Raw genomic sequence first — 12,500 nt, 5'->3', positions numbered from 1 at the left:
GAGCATTTAAGATCAAAAGCGTTGGCGTTAATATGGTCATTCCTAACGGACATCATTTCCACTAGCTGTTGGAATTTGGTTGCGAGATGTCCGTGTGTTGTGTATCGTTGGAAAGGTCTCGGTTTGTAGAATGTAATGAGTAAATGTGTCACTCAGAGGTCAAACTGCAGAGAGTTTTAGTGTATGAAAATACCACAGACACACATGAATATAATAAACAGGAGTGTCTTTTTGTCACGTTTTTCCTTAAACATGACAAAATGACTTCCTGAAACACACATCTAACATAAACAATGACATCTCGTAACTCACAGCAGAATATCCCGATTCAAACGAGCCCAAACACGACAATAATATAATGATCATGAAATATTCCTCAAAGACTGAACATGGACAGACGACACAAAAGGACTCTCAACACACATTGTGTGTGCATGTCTGTTGTGTGTGTGTATGTGTGTTGTGTGTGTGTGTGTATGTGTGTTGTGAGTGTGTATGTGTGTTGTGTGCATGTGTGCATGTGTATGCGTGTGCGTGTTGTGTGTGTGTTGTGCGTTTGCGTGTTGTGCGTTTGCGTGTTGTGCGTGTGCGTGTTGTGTGTGCGTGTGTTGTGTGCGCATGTGTTGTGTGTGCGTGTGTTGTGTGTATGTGTGTATGTGTGTTCTGTGTGTGTGTTTTGTGTGTGTGCGTGTGTGTGTTTGTGTGTGTTTGTGTGTTGCGTGTGTGTGTGTGTGCATGTGTGTGCGTGTGTGTGTGTTTTGCGTGTTGTGTGTGTGTTGTGCGTGTGCGTGTTGTGTGTGCGTGTGTTGTGTGCGCATGTGTTGTGTGTGCGTGTGTTGTGTGTATGTGTGTATGTGTGTTCTGTGTGTGTGTTTTGTGTGTGTGCGTGTGTGTGTTTTGTGTGTTTGTGTGTTGCGTGTGTGTGTGTGTGCATGTGTGTGCGTGTGTGTGTGTTTTGTGTGTGTGTGTGTGTGCTGTGTGTGTGTGTTGTGTGTGTGTGTCGTATGTGTGTATGCTGTGTGTGCTGTGTGTTTGTGTGTGTGTGTGTGTGTTTGTGTGTGTGTGTGTGTATGCTGTGTGTGTGTGTGTGTTTGTGTGTTGTGTGTGTGTGTGTATGTGTGTTGTGAGTGTGTATGTGTGTTGTGTGCATGTGTGCATGTGTATGCGTGTGCGTGTTGTGTGTGTTGTGCGTGTGTGTGTTGTGCGTGTGGGTGTTGTGCGTGTGCGTGTTGTGTGTGCGTGTGTTGTGTGTGCGTGTGCGTGTGTGTGTGTGTGTGTGTGTGTGTGTGCATGTCTGTTGTGTGTGTGTATGTGTGTTGTGTGTGTGTGTATGTGTGTTGTGAGTGTGTATGTGTGTTGTGTGCATGTGTGCATGTGTATGCGTGTGCGTGTTGTGTGTGTGTTGTGCGTGTGCGTGTTGTGCGTGTGCGTGTTGTGTGTGCGTGTGTTGTGTGCGCGTGTGTTGTGTGTGTGTGTGTTGTGTGTATGTGTGTATGTGTGTTCTGTGTGTGTGTGTTGTGTGTGTGTGCGTGTGTGTGTGTGTGTGTGTTTGTGTGTTGTGTGTGTGTGTGTGTGCATGTGTGTGCGTGTGTGTGTGTTGTGTGTGTGTGTGTGCTGTGTGTGTTGTGTGTGTTGTGTGTGTGTGTCGTATGTGTGTATGCTGTGTGTGCTGTGTGCATGTGTGTGTGTGTTTGTGTGTGTGTGTGTGTTTGTGTGTGTGTGTGTGTGTATGCTGTGTGTGTGTGTGTGTGTTTGTGTGTGTGCTGTGTGTGTGTGTGTGTGTGTGTGTGTGTGTGCTGTGTGTGTGTCGTATGTGTGTATGCTGTGTGTTCATGTGTGCTGTGTGCATGTGCGTGTTTGTGTGTGTGTGCTGTGTGTGTGTTTCCTGTGTGTGTTGTGTGTGTGTGTGTGTGTGTGTGTTGTGTGCGTGTTGTGTGTGTGTTGTGTGCGTGTTGTGTGTGTGTGTGTGTTCTGTGTGTATGTGTTGTGTGTGTGTTGTGTATGCATGTTGTGTGTGTGTTTGTTGTGTGTGTGTTTGTTGTGTGCGTGTGTTGTGTGTGCGTGTTGTGTGTGCGCTGTGTGTGCGCGCGTGTGCGCGCGTGTGCGAGGACTTTGTGTGTACAAACACACATACACACATATGTGCTCATCTAAAGGATTTGGGATGCTCCTGAACACTTCATATTGCTGTATTTTGTAGTCCAATCAATTTCCAATGGCCGGTCATTTTTGACCGAGAACACAACAAGTGTAACAAAGTGAAATATAACCCCAAAAATGGTCATATGGTATTTTCAGATACCGTATGTGAACGAAGTCAAGAAATGTTATTCCAACTGGATTAAGTATCTTAAGAAAAAAAAAAAGTCATCCGGGTCAAAATGGGAACGGGAACACAACATAAGGGGTAAAGTGTTGAATAGCAGGCTAGCCAAAATGTAATGCCAGTATTGTACCATTTTAAACTCTGTTGGTTGTGTGCGTGCTGTATGTGTGTGTGTGTGTTGTGTGAGTGTATGTGTTGTGTGTGTGTGTGTGTGTGTGTGTGTGTGTGCGTGTGTGAGTGTGTGTTTGTGCATGTGTCTATGTGTTCGTGTGTTGTTTGTGCGTGTTGTGTGTGTGTGCGTGTGTGTGCGTGTGTGAGTGAGTGTGTGTGTGTGTGTTTGTGCATGTGTCTATGTGTGCGTGTGTTGTTTGTGCATGTTGTGTGTGTGTGTGCATGTGTTGTGTGCGTGTGTTGTGTGTATGTTGTGTGTGTGTGTTGTTTGTGCATGTTGTGTGTGTGTGTGTTGTGTGTGTGTGCGTGTTGTGTGTGTGTGTCGTGTTGTGTTTATGTTGTGTGTGTGTGTTGTTTGTGCATGTTGTGTGTGTGTGTGTTGTGTGTGTGCGTGTTGTGTGTGTGTGTCGTGTTGTGTTTATGTGTGCATGTTCTGTGTGTGTGTTGTGTATGTGTATGTTGTGTGTGCGTGTTGCGTGTGCGTGTTGTGTGTGTGTATGTGTGCATGTTCTGTGTGTGTGTTGTTTGTGCATTTTGTGTGTGTGTGCGTGTGTTGTGTGTATGTTGTGTGTGTGTCGTGTTGTGTGTATCGTGAGGGAACACAAAATGGTATGTTCTGCGCGTGTGTTGTGTGTGTATGTTGTGTGTGCGTGTTGCATGTGCGTGTTGTGTGTGTATGTTGTGTGTGCGTGTTGCATGTGCGTGTTGTGTGTGTATGTTGTGTGTGCGTGTTCACAAAATGCATGTTCTGCGCGTGTGTTGTGTGTGTATGTTGTGTGTGCGTGTTGCATGTGCGTGTTGTGTGTGTATGTTGTGTGTGCGTGTTGCATGTGCGTGTTGTGTGTGTGTGTATGTGTGCATGTTCTGTGTGTGTGTTGTGTGTGTGTGTATGTTGTGTGTGCGTGTGTGTCGTGTTGTGTGTATGTGTGCATGTTCTGTGTGAGTGTGTGTGTATGTGTGCATGTTCTGTGTGCTTGTTGTGTGTGTGTGTGTTGTTTGTGCGTTTTGTGTGTGTGCGTGTGTTGTGTGTATGTTGTGTGTGCGTGCTGTGTGTGATGTGTTATGTGTGTGTGTTGTGCATACATAGACACAAAATGTAAAGCCAGTATTGTACCATTTTAAACTCTGTTGGTTGATTTGTTTGTGTAAAAGTCAGTGTTGTCATGAGACTGTTGAATTCACACTTCTATCATTGAGAATTACTGCCAGAGGACACATTGTCCTCTACATTCGTTTATTTGCTGTACCTCTCAATTACAGCATTCTCGGCACTCACCAGGTTTGCGATGATGTAGTGATATCCTTTCACATGTTTTCCCACACTCACCACCTGAAAGAGAAATATATACATTTAACTGAGTCCGATATACTGTACGCTCAACCAAACTAATGGAACATTATTATTTTTTCAATTCTGTTTGGTCATGTTTGTGGTACAGAAATCACACACGTCACCTTTAAGCATTACCTTAAACATGATGGGCCTTAAGTATAATCAACACAATGAATCATTGCACATATATCATAGAAACACTCTCTGCCATTCTCTCTTGATGGTGATGCAAATTCCACATCTGTTCAAGGAAGATGGCGTATGTTGGCGGGGCACGTAGAGAGAACATTCTGTTGATGTTGTGCCTGACTGTGTCCAACAGCGATACGGCTTGTGTGTGCCTGTCTGGTTGTATTTGCCAAGTCTTCTGTCAGGCAGATAGATGAAAACCTTAAATGTCTGCCAGAGGAGTGCAGGAATGCAACAGACGGAGCACGCAACTATCAAACACGCCCCCTATAGCTGAGTTCATTGATCAGACGTGCCGAAATCTGAGCGATGACTCCTGATGCTGCTCTTGTTTTAAGCATCATTACGGCGCTAAAACACTGCTCAAACACACTCGACACAATTATGCAAACAGAGACCCAAATGTTTGGCCAATGCAAGCGTCTCATTAAACACACTTAATGTGCGTTCTTGCGTGACTGTGGCGGTTACAAACCTCAGTACCCAAGAGGGTGATCGAGTTACTTTCAGATGTCTGTGCCATTAAACCGGATGTGTTATCATTCAGGCCACTAGCAATAAACATGTTTATGATATCCAGCTTGCTCAACTAGATTCTCTTAAAATGTTTTGCTTTCTTGTAAATGTAAAAAAGAAAATCGGAAGTTTGAAAATTACAGAGCCCCTTAGAGGGGCTAATTTATTTTCTGAAATAGTTTTGTTCTCCTCACAATATGTTTTGCGTTCCCTTGCAAAACATTTACTTTCCCTCCCAATTTATGTTCCCTCGCGATACGTTTTGTGTTCCCTCACGATACGTTTTGTGTTCCCTCCACGATACGTTTTGTGTTCCCTCCCGATACGTTTTGTGTTCCCTCACGATACGTTTTGTGTTCCCTCACGATACGTTTTGTGTTCCCTCACGATACGTTTTGTGTTCACTCGCGATACATTTTGCATTCCCTCGCAAAACGTGTTTTGTTCCCTCATATGTTTTGCGTTCCCTCACAATACGTTTTGCGCTCCCTCGCAAATACGTGTTGCATTCTTTAGCAATATGTTTGCATCCCCTCCCAATTTCTGTTCCATCACAATACGTTTTGCGTTCACTCGCAATAAGTTTTGCTCCTCGAATATGTTTTACGCTCACTGTAATATGTTTTACGCTCCTCGAATATGTTTCGTTCCTCGTAATATGTTTTATGTTCCTCGTAATACGTGTTTTGTTCCCTCACATACGTTTACGCCTCTAATATGTTTTACGCTCCTCGCATACGTGTTTTGTTCCCTCACAATACGTTTGCGTTACCTCGCAATATGTTTTGCGTTCCCTCGCAATACGTTTTGCGTTCACTCGTAATACGTGTTGCATTCTTTCGCAATATGTTTGCATCCCCTCCCAATTTCTGTTCCCTCGCAATACGTTTTGCATTCCTCACATCGTGTTTTGTTCCTCATATGTTTTATGCTCCTCACAATACGTTTTGCGCTCCCTCGCAAATACGTGTTGCATTCTTTAGCAATATGTTTGCATCCCCTCCCAATTTCTGTTCCATCACAATACGTTTTGCGTTACCTCGCAATAAGTTTTGCGTTCACTCGCAATATGTTTTATGCTCCTCGTAATATGTTTTATGCCCTCGAATACGGTTTTGTTCCCTCACAATACGCTTATGCTACCTCGCAATATGTTTTATGTTCCTCGTAATACGCTTTATGCTCACTGCATACGCTTTATGCTCCTCATAATATGTTTTATGCTCCTCATAATATGTTTTGCGTTCCCTCGTAATACGTGTTTTGTTCCCTCACAACTTCGTTTGCGTTACCTCGCAATATGTTTTGCGTTCCCTCGCAATACGTTTTGCGTTCACTCGTAATACGTGTTGCATTCTTTCGCAATATGTTTGCATCCCCTCCCAATTTCTGTTCCCTCGCAATATGTTTTGCGTTCCCTCGCAATACGTTTTGCGTTCACTCGCAATACGTTTTGCGATCACTCGCAATACGTTTTGCGATCCCTCGCAATACGTTTTGCATTCCCTCGCAATACGTGTTTTGTTCCCTCACAATACGTTTTGCGTTACCTCGCAATACGTTTTGCGTTCACTCGCAAAACGTTTACTTTCCCTCCCAATTTATGTTCCCTCGCAATACATTTTGTGTTTCCTCGCGAATACATTTTGTGTTCCCTCACGATACGTTTTGTGAAACTGAAAACGTTTACTTTCCCTCCCAATTTATGTTCCCTCGCAATACATTTTGTGTTCCCTCGCGATACGTTTTGTGTTCCCACACGATACGTTTTGTGTTCCCTCGCAATACATTTTGTGTTCCTCGCGATACGTTTTGTGTTCCCTCACGATACGTTTTGTGTTCCCTAGCAATACGTTTTGCGTTCCCTCACAATATGTTTGCATCCTCTCCCAATTTCTGTTCCCTCGGAATATGTTTTGTGTTCCCTCGCAATATGTTTTGTGTTCCCTCACAATATGTTTTGTGTTCCCTCGCAATATGTTTTGCGTTCCCTCGCAATATGTTTTGGGTTCCCTCACAATATGTTTTGCGTTCCCTCGCAATACGTTTTGTGTTCCCTCGCAATACGTTTTATGTTCCCTCGCAATATGTTTTGCGTTCCCTCGCAATATGTTTTGCATTATTTCACGGAACCGTCATATCCTGCCGGAGATAGGAGGCAGGGGCGAGGAGCCTACCCCCTGTGCAGGACGGGACTCAACTGGTGGTGGTGGGGTGGTGGAGGTTGCCGCGTTAGCACACTGAAACAGCAATGTGATCAATGTGAGCAGATTTATAAAGCAACGGCTTACATGTGACTGGCTTGGAGTTACACAGCTAATGATGTGATGATTTACAGCTAGATGCAAGGGAACCCAAAATAATTGTGAAGGAAGGCTCACAAATTCCCTCCCTGTCCTCCAAGAGGCTCTTCAGAATTTCTCCCATTGACTCGCCTTTTAAAATCTTACCAACACTGAAGGCATCATTGTGATATTTACATACTGAATTGCAATTGGTCCTCTGCTATTATGTAAATGTATATGTAATATCGACTTGCCTACAGAATGGACTGGTCCTTTACTTCTCATATCTATTTTACCAGCCGCTTTTACACAGCAAAGATGGCGTCACAATATGTTGATTCTTGGGTACAGCAGACTGAAAACTGAGCATCATGTCTTTGTCTCTTTATTTCCACAGAACCAAAGCCTTAAACCCAAACTTACCTACAACTATAACACAACACTATTAGATTTCTGCCTTGCAAGCTCTGTTATTTCCTACAGGAAATGCAAATCTTGTTATTTTTTAATATCAATTGCATCCTCCAAACGGAGCGAGTGTTTTTGCAGCTCGGGTCGCTGTGAAATGGTTCCGTTTCAAGCTGTTTGGAAGCAGTTTTGCAAACACCTGTTCCTGTCTCTCTCTCTCTCTCTCTCTCTCTCTCTCTCTCTCTCTCTCTCTCTCTCTCTCTCTCTCTCTCTCTGTCTGTCTGTCTGTATCTCTCTTCATCATGTTTCTCAAGTTTCATTGCACATGACAGGCAGAGCGTGCTCACATTCTGTCAGGAACAGAGAAAGCTCTGCAGGCAGAAGGAGGGAACAGAGAGAACAACAAATCACAATGGAGACGGATATCAGGGAAGAAAAGCAGTGATCATTCGTTGAGCTCTGTGATCCGTCCAGCTCAGTGGTGTGTGTGTATGTATATGTGTGATTTTTATGCTTGAACTATTAAGTCATTTCTGTGCCACTAACATCACCAAACTGAATTAGAAAACGAATGACTTTGAAACCGGTTTCCCAAACACTCATTAGACTTCTATGGTCATCCTCACCTGTTCTAGAATGTTCTGGAGTCGTTCGGTCTCGAGGTCGATGACGAATTTCTTCTCCTGTCGACGGTCCAGGTCTTCCAGCAGTCTTCGGTAACTAGCGTCGTTAAAGTTCTCCACGCAGATGGCGCTAACCTGCCAACCATTCTGCCCCGCCTTCTCCATTATGGCCTGCAGGATGGCGTATCCTAGCAACAACAACACCCCGCAATTTACTCACTTTAATTGTCAAGTTAACAGGCATAAATATGCTTTGAGATTTGTTTAATAGTGCAATTAAAAAACGTCACTGTGTGGAACTAATGAGGGTACTCAACAAAACACAAACCTCTCACCTTTAACTTTAAAACCCTTGAGCTTTTATTTTGACGGTCTGAACACTCCAGGAAGTCCTGTAAGTGTCTGTATGTAGGCTAGTTTGCTTCTTGTTCAAATTCTGGTTAAATGCTCCTCTTGTGCTGTTCTAAACGCAATGATCATTGAACCGAACCTTTCAGCTTCTACATCTGAGATGTTGTTTGTGACTAGCGCTGAAATATGAAAATAGCCGCGAGCTCTGAGGGCTGAAAATAGCCGTGACCGCCTCACCAGCCTGCGCGTGTTATGTATGTGTGTCAACAGAGCAGCAGCATTCACTGAAACGCACTGCGCATGCATACTGTATATTTACTAATTAAACGCAGCCTTTTACATTTCACAAAGCTGATAGTGGCTTTAAGAGGCTTTGAATAAAATGCACGAGTCATATGGACTACTTTAATTGTGCTTTTATGGTTGTTTTGACAGTCACATGACTAACACACAGTATCAGATTTGGATCGGACTTGTAGGACCGATATCCGATCCGTCTAAAAACGTCAGTATCAAAGCGAATACCGATCCAAATATCGGATTGGTGCATCCCTAAATGTAACGTAATGGGTAATTTTATTGGTATCACTTTACAAGAAGGATCTATTCGTAATTAGGGGCCATGAACTAATAATGAACAATATTTTTAAGAGCATTTTTTAAATGTTAATTCATGAGTATAATTGTTTATTGTTAGATTATTTTAGGTCATAATGCACTGACTACTGTCAACACATGTATTATGCTGAAATTAACATTAACATTAATGAGCTCCACACAAGAATTGTTAACTAATGTAGTTGAACAATGGTCACGAATAGAATATTGTAACATTTTACAATTTTTTAATAAGAATAACATGAGAATATAACATTTAAACAAACATTCACCTTTCCAGACTGTGTTTCTACAGGCGTGTGTGTGTGTGTGTGTGTGTGTGTGTGTGTGTGTGTGTGTGTGTGTGTGTGTGTGTGGGTGAGTGTGTGAGTGTGTGAATGTGAGTGCGCGAGTGTGTGCGCGAGTGTGTGTGAGTGTGAGAGAGTGTGAGAGTGTGTGTGCGTGTGAGTGTGCGTGTGAGTGAGTGTGTGAGTGTGTGTGCATGTGCGAGAGTGTGTGAGTGTGTGTGCGTGTGCGAGAGTGTGTGTGTGTGTGTGAGAGTGTGTGTGTGTGTGTGTGCGTGCGAGTGTGTGTGCGTGCAAGTGTGAGTGTGTGTGTGTGTGCAAATGTGTGTGTGTGTGTGTGTGTGCGCACGTGTGCGAGTGTGAGTTTGTGTGAGAGTGTGTGTGCGAGAGTGTGTGTGTGTGTGTGTGTGTGCGTGCGTGTGTGTGCTCTGTCCACTCTGTCTTCGTTTCCTGTCCAAATGTGTGTAGTCTGCAGCAGTGTGCCAGTTATGCCAGCCAAGAGCAACAGACGTCCTTTAAATTGGCCCTTAGTCGCACCACAGGACTTTGGACAACAGGACAAGCTCACAGTCCTGTTTGTGTGGGCAGGTTCCTCTTTTCAGAACAACAGATATAACCCAAACCAAGCACACAGACACAACAGAGATGACCATTAGCTGATACACACACACACACACAAACACACACACACACAGAGGATATGTTTGGTGGAATAATGAATTTGCACCAGCTGTCCTGTGATTAAACACAGATCGTCGACAGAGACCTGGAGAATCCCTCTTACACAAACCGCAGACAGTTTAGTGAGAGAACTGACCTAGCATTGCATTCTCTCACTCTTGTGTATACTGTAAACAGAGGTTATGGCATATTACCTGCTGTTTTAAAAGACAGTATTATGCAGTGTGTATAATCTGTAAAATATGAGAATTTTCTGTATTTGTGAAATACCTGGAAGATGTACCAAAATGTGTAGTATACAATCAAAGCAAATTAATTATCACAATGACATAAGTATTCACACCCTTAACTCAGTAATTAGTTGAGGCACCTTTGACAGCGATTAGAGTCTCAAGTCTTTTTGGGAGTGATGCGACAAGCTTTGCACCGCTGGATTTGGGGATTTTCTGCCATTCTTCTCTGCAGATCCTCTCAAGCTCTGTCAGGTTGGAGGGGGACCGTCGGTGGACGGCCATTTTCAGATCTCTCCAGATATGTTCAATTGGGTTCAGGCTCTGGCTGGGCCACTCAAGAACATTCACAGAGTTGTCTCTAAGTCACACTTGTGATGTCTTGGCTGTGTGTTTAGGGTCACTGTCCTACTGGAAGGTGAAGCTTCGGCCCAGTCTGAGGTCCTGATCGCTCTGGATCAGGTTTTTATTAAGGATATCTCTGTATTTTGCTGCGTTCAGCTTTCCATCAACCCTGACCAGTCCCCAAATCCCCGCCGCTGAAAAACACCCCCACATCATGATGCCACCACCACAGGTGATGAGCGGGGCCTGATTTCCTCCAGACATGACACTTGCCATTATGGCCAAACAGTTCAATCTTCATTTCATCAGACCAGAGAATCTTGTTTCTCACAGTCTGAGAGTCCTTTACGTGCTTTTTTATGAGTCTTGCAGTGGGGAGAGGTTTCCGTCTGGCCACTCTGCCATAAAGCCCAGATTGGTGGAGTGTTGCAGTGATGGTCGTCCTTCTGCAAGTTTCATCTCCACACATGATCTCTGGAGCTCAACCAGAGTGACCATCGGGTTCTTGTTCACCTCTTTTACCAAGGCCCTTCTCTCCCGATTGCTCAGTTTGGCCGGGCGGGCAGCTCTAGGAAGAGTCCTGGTTGTTCCAGACTTCTTTGGGAACTTTTGATGCAGCCGAATTTGTTTTTGTAGCCTTCCGCAGATCTTTATCTCGGCACAGATCTGCAGGAAGTTCCTTTGACCTCATGGTTTGGTTTTTGCTCTAATATGCATTCACAGCTGTACATCTTATATAGACAGGTGTGCCTTTCCAAATCATGTCCAATCAATTGAATTTGCCACCGGTGGACTCCAATCAAAGTGCAGAAACATCTCAAAGATGATCCAGAGAAATGGGAGTTAAGTTTTTTTTTTGTCATTATGGGGTATGGAGTGAAGATTGACGTGAAAAACATAAATAATAAATAATTTAAAGCATTTTAGCATAAGGCTGAATACTTTCTGAATGCACGGTACATTGAATATTCTCATGCAATATAGTTCGTGAAAGTACTTAATACATAATGCATAAACATTTAAAACCGTTCCCTCATGACCATATTATGTTTGTCACACGATATCATTATGTGCATTTTTTTTATTCCTTTAAACTGATTTTGTGTAAAAATGTCTGAACCCTTGACAGTCTAGCAATGACAATTTTCAAAATCTCTTTTTGACTCATTATTTGATCATACTACCAAAAGTTAGAACATTTCTGTTCAAAATTGGGTTAAAAATAATTAGACGCATCCCTCCTTTTCTTTAAAAAAAGGAAAAATCGAGTTTACATTGTGGCACTTACAATGGAAGTCAATTGGGCCAATGTTTGGAGGGTTTAACGGCAGAAATGTGACGCTTATAATTTTATAAAAGCACTTCTTGTGTAATATTTGAGCTGTAAAGTTGTTTTAGGACTTACGGCTTTACATCGTCATGACAACAAGTTGTAAAATTAGCTATAACTTTACACAGAAAGGCTTAGTAAGTGATTTTAGCCCACTAAAATCATGTTAACACACATGTTGTTTATGTCTTGTGGCTTTTGAAACATTGAGTATTTTATTGTTTATGAATTGGCCCCCATTCACTTCCATTTTAAGTGCATGTGATTTTTTTAGACTGTCCTCAAAGACTTGGATGGCGTCAAGTTGATCCGACTAACGTTTCCATAGTAAGAGCCAGTTATTTTTTTATTATTATAGCGCCACCAAGAGGTAGAGACACGCAACTTTTTGTGTATCCTCAGAATGACCCCATGCATATGTGTACTAAATGTACTGATAATACCTCATTCCGTTCGTGAGTTATAACCGTTTTAGTAAAAGTGGCCACGCCCACTATATACGTTTTGGCTTACCATTTGAAGATGAATCAAAAGTTCAAAATTCCTTTGAAAACATTTCATATTGGGACTCTGCTGAATATTTCTGCATTGGGTTGGTCGATGTTTTTCAAGATATAAGACTGTTCTCAAAGACTTGGATGGCGTATTGGACAAAGACACTACATCCAAAATTTCAAGTTGATATGACCAACGTTTCCATAGTAAGAGCCAGCTATTTTTTTTATTATTATAGCGCCACCAAGCGGTAGAGACACGCAACTTTTTGTGTATCCTCAGAATGACCCCATGCATATGTGTACTAAATGTACT

The 12,500-nt window shown here is 42.9% G+C and overlaps 1 protein-coding gene across 5 annotated transcripts in view; it reads right to left on the bottom strand.

Moving 5' to 3' along the window:
* LOC127629589 (glutamate receptor 4-like) overlaps positions 1 to 12,500 on the bottom strand; it is a 128,815-nt gene that overhangs the window by 81,702 nt on the left and 34,613 nt on the right. For all 5 annotated transcript variants that reach the window (XR_007968784.1, XM_052106696.1, XM_052106699.1 and 2 more), the window contains exons 4-5: positions 7,855 to 8,039; positions 3,774 to 3,827 (exon numbers count right to left, since the gene is read on the bottom strand). Coding sequence is in view for 4 of the 5 variants with exons in the window: in XM_052106696.1 (XP_051962656.1) it covers positions 3,774 to 3,827; positions 7,855 to 8,039 (239 nt within the window). In the remaining variant the exon portion in view is untranslated. The remainder of the gene's footprint in view (positions 1 to 3,773; positions 3,828 to 7,854; positions 8,040 to 12,500) is intronic.

This window comes from Xyrauchen texanus, chromosome 36 (genome assembly GCF_025860055.1).
Source record: "Xyrauchen texanus isolate HMW12.3.18 chromosome 36, RBS_HiC_50CHRs, whole genome shotgun sequence".
In the NCBI taxonomy this organism is placed as follows: domain Eukaryota; kingdom Metazoa; phylum Chordata; class Actinopteri; order Cypriniformes; family Catostomidae; genus Xyrauchen; species Xyrauchen texanus.
Note: the sequence above shows the minus strand (reverse complement) of the source record. Positions and strands in the feature narration are given on the sequence as shown.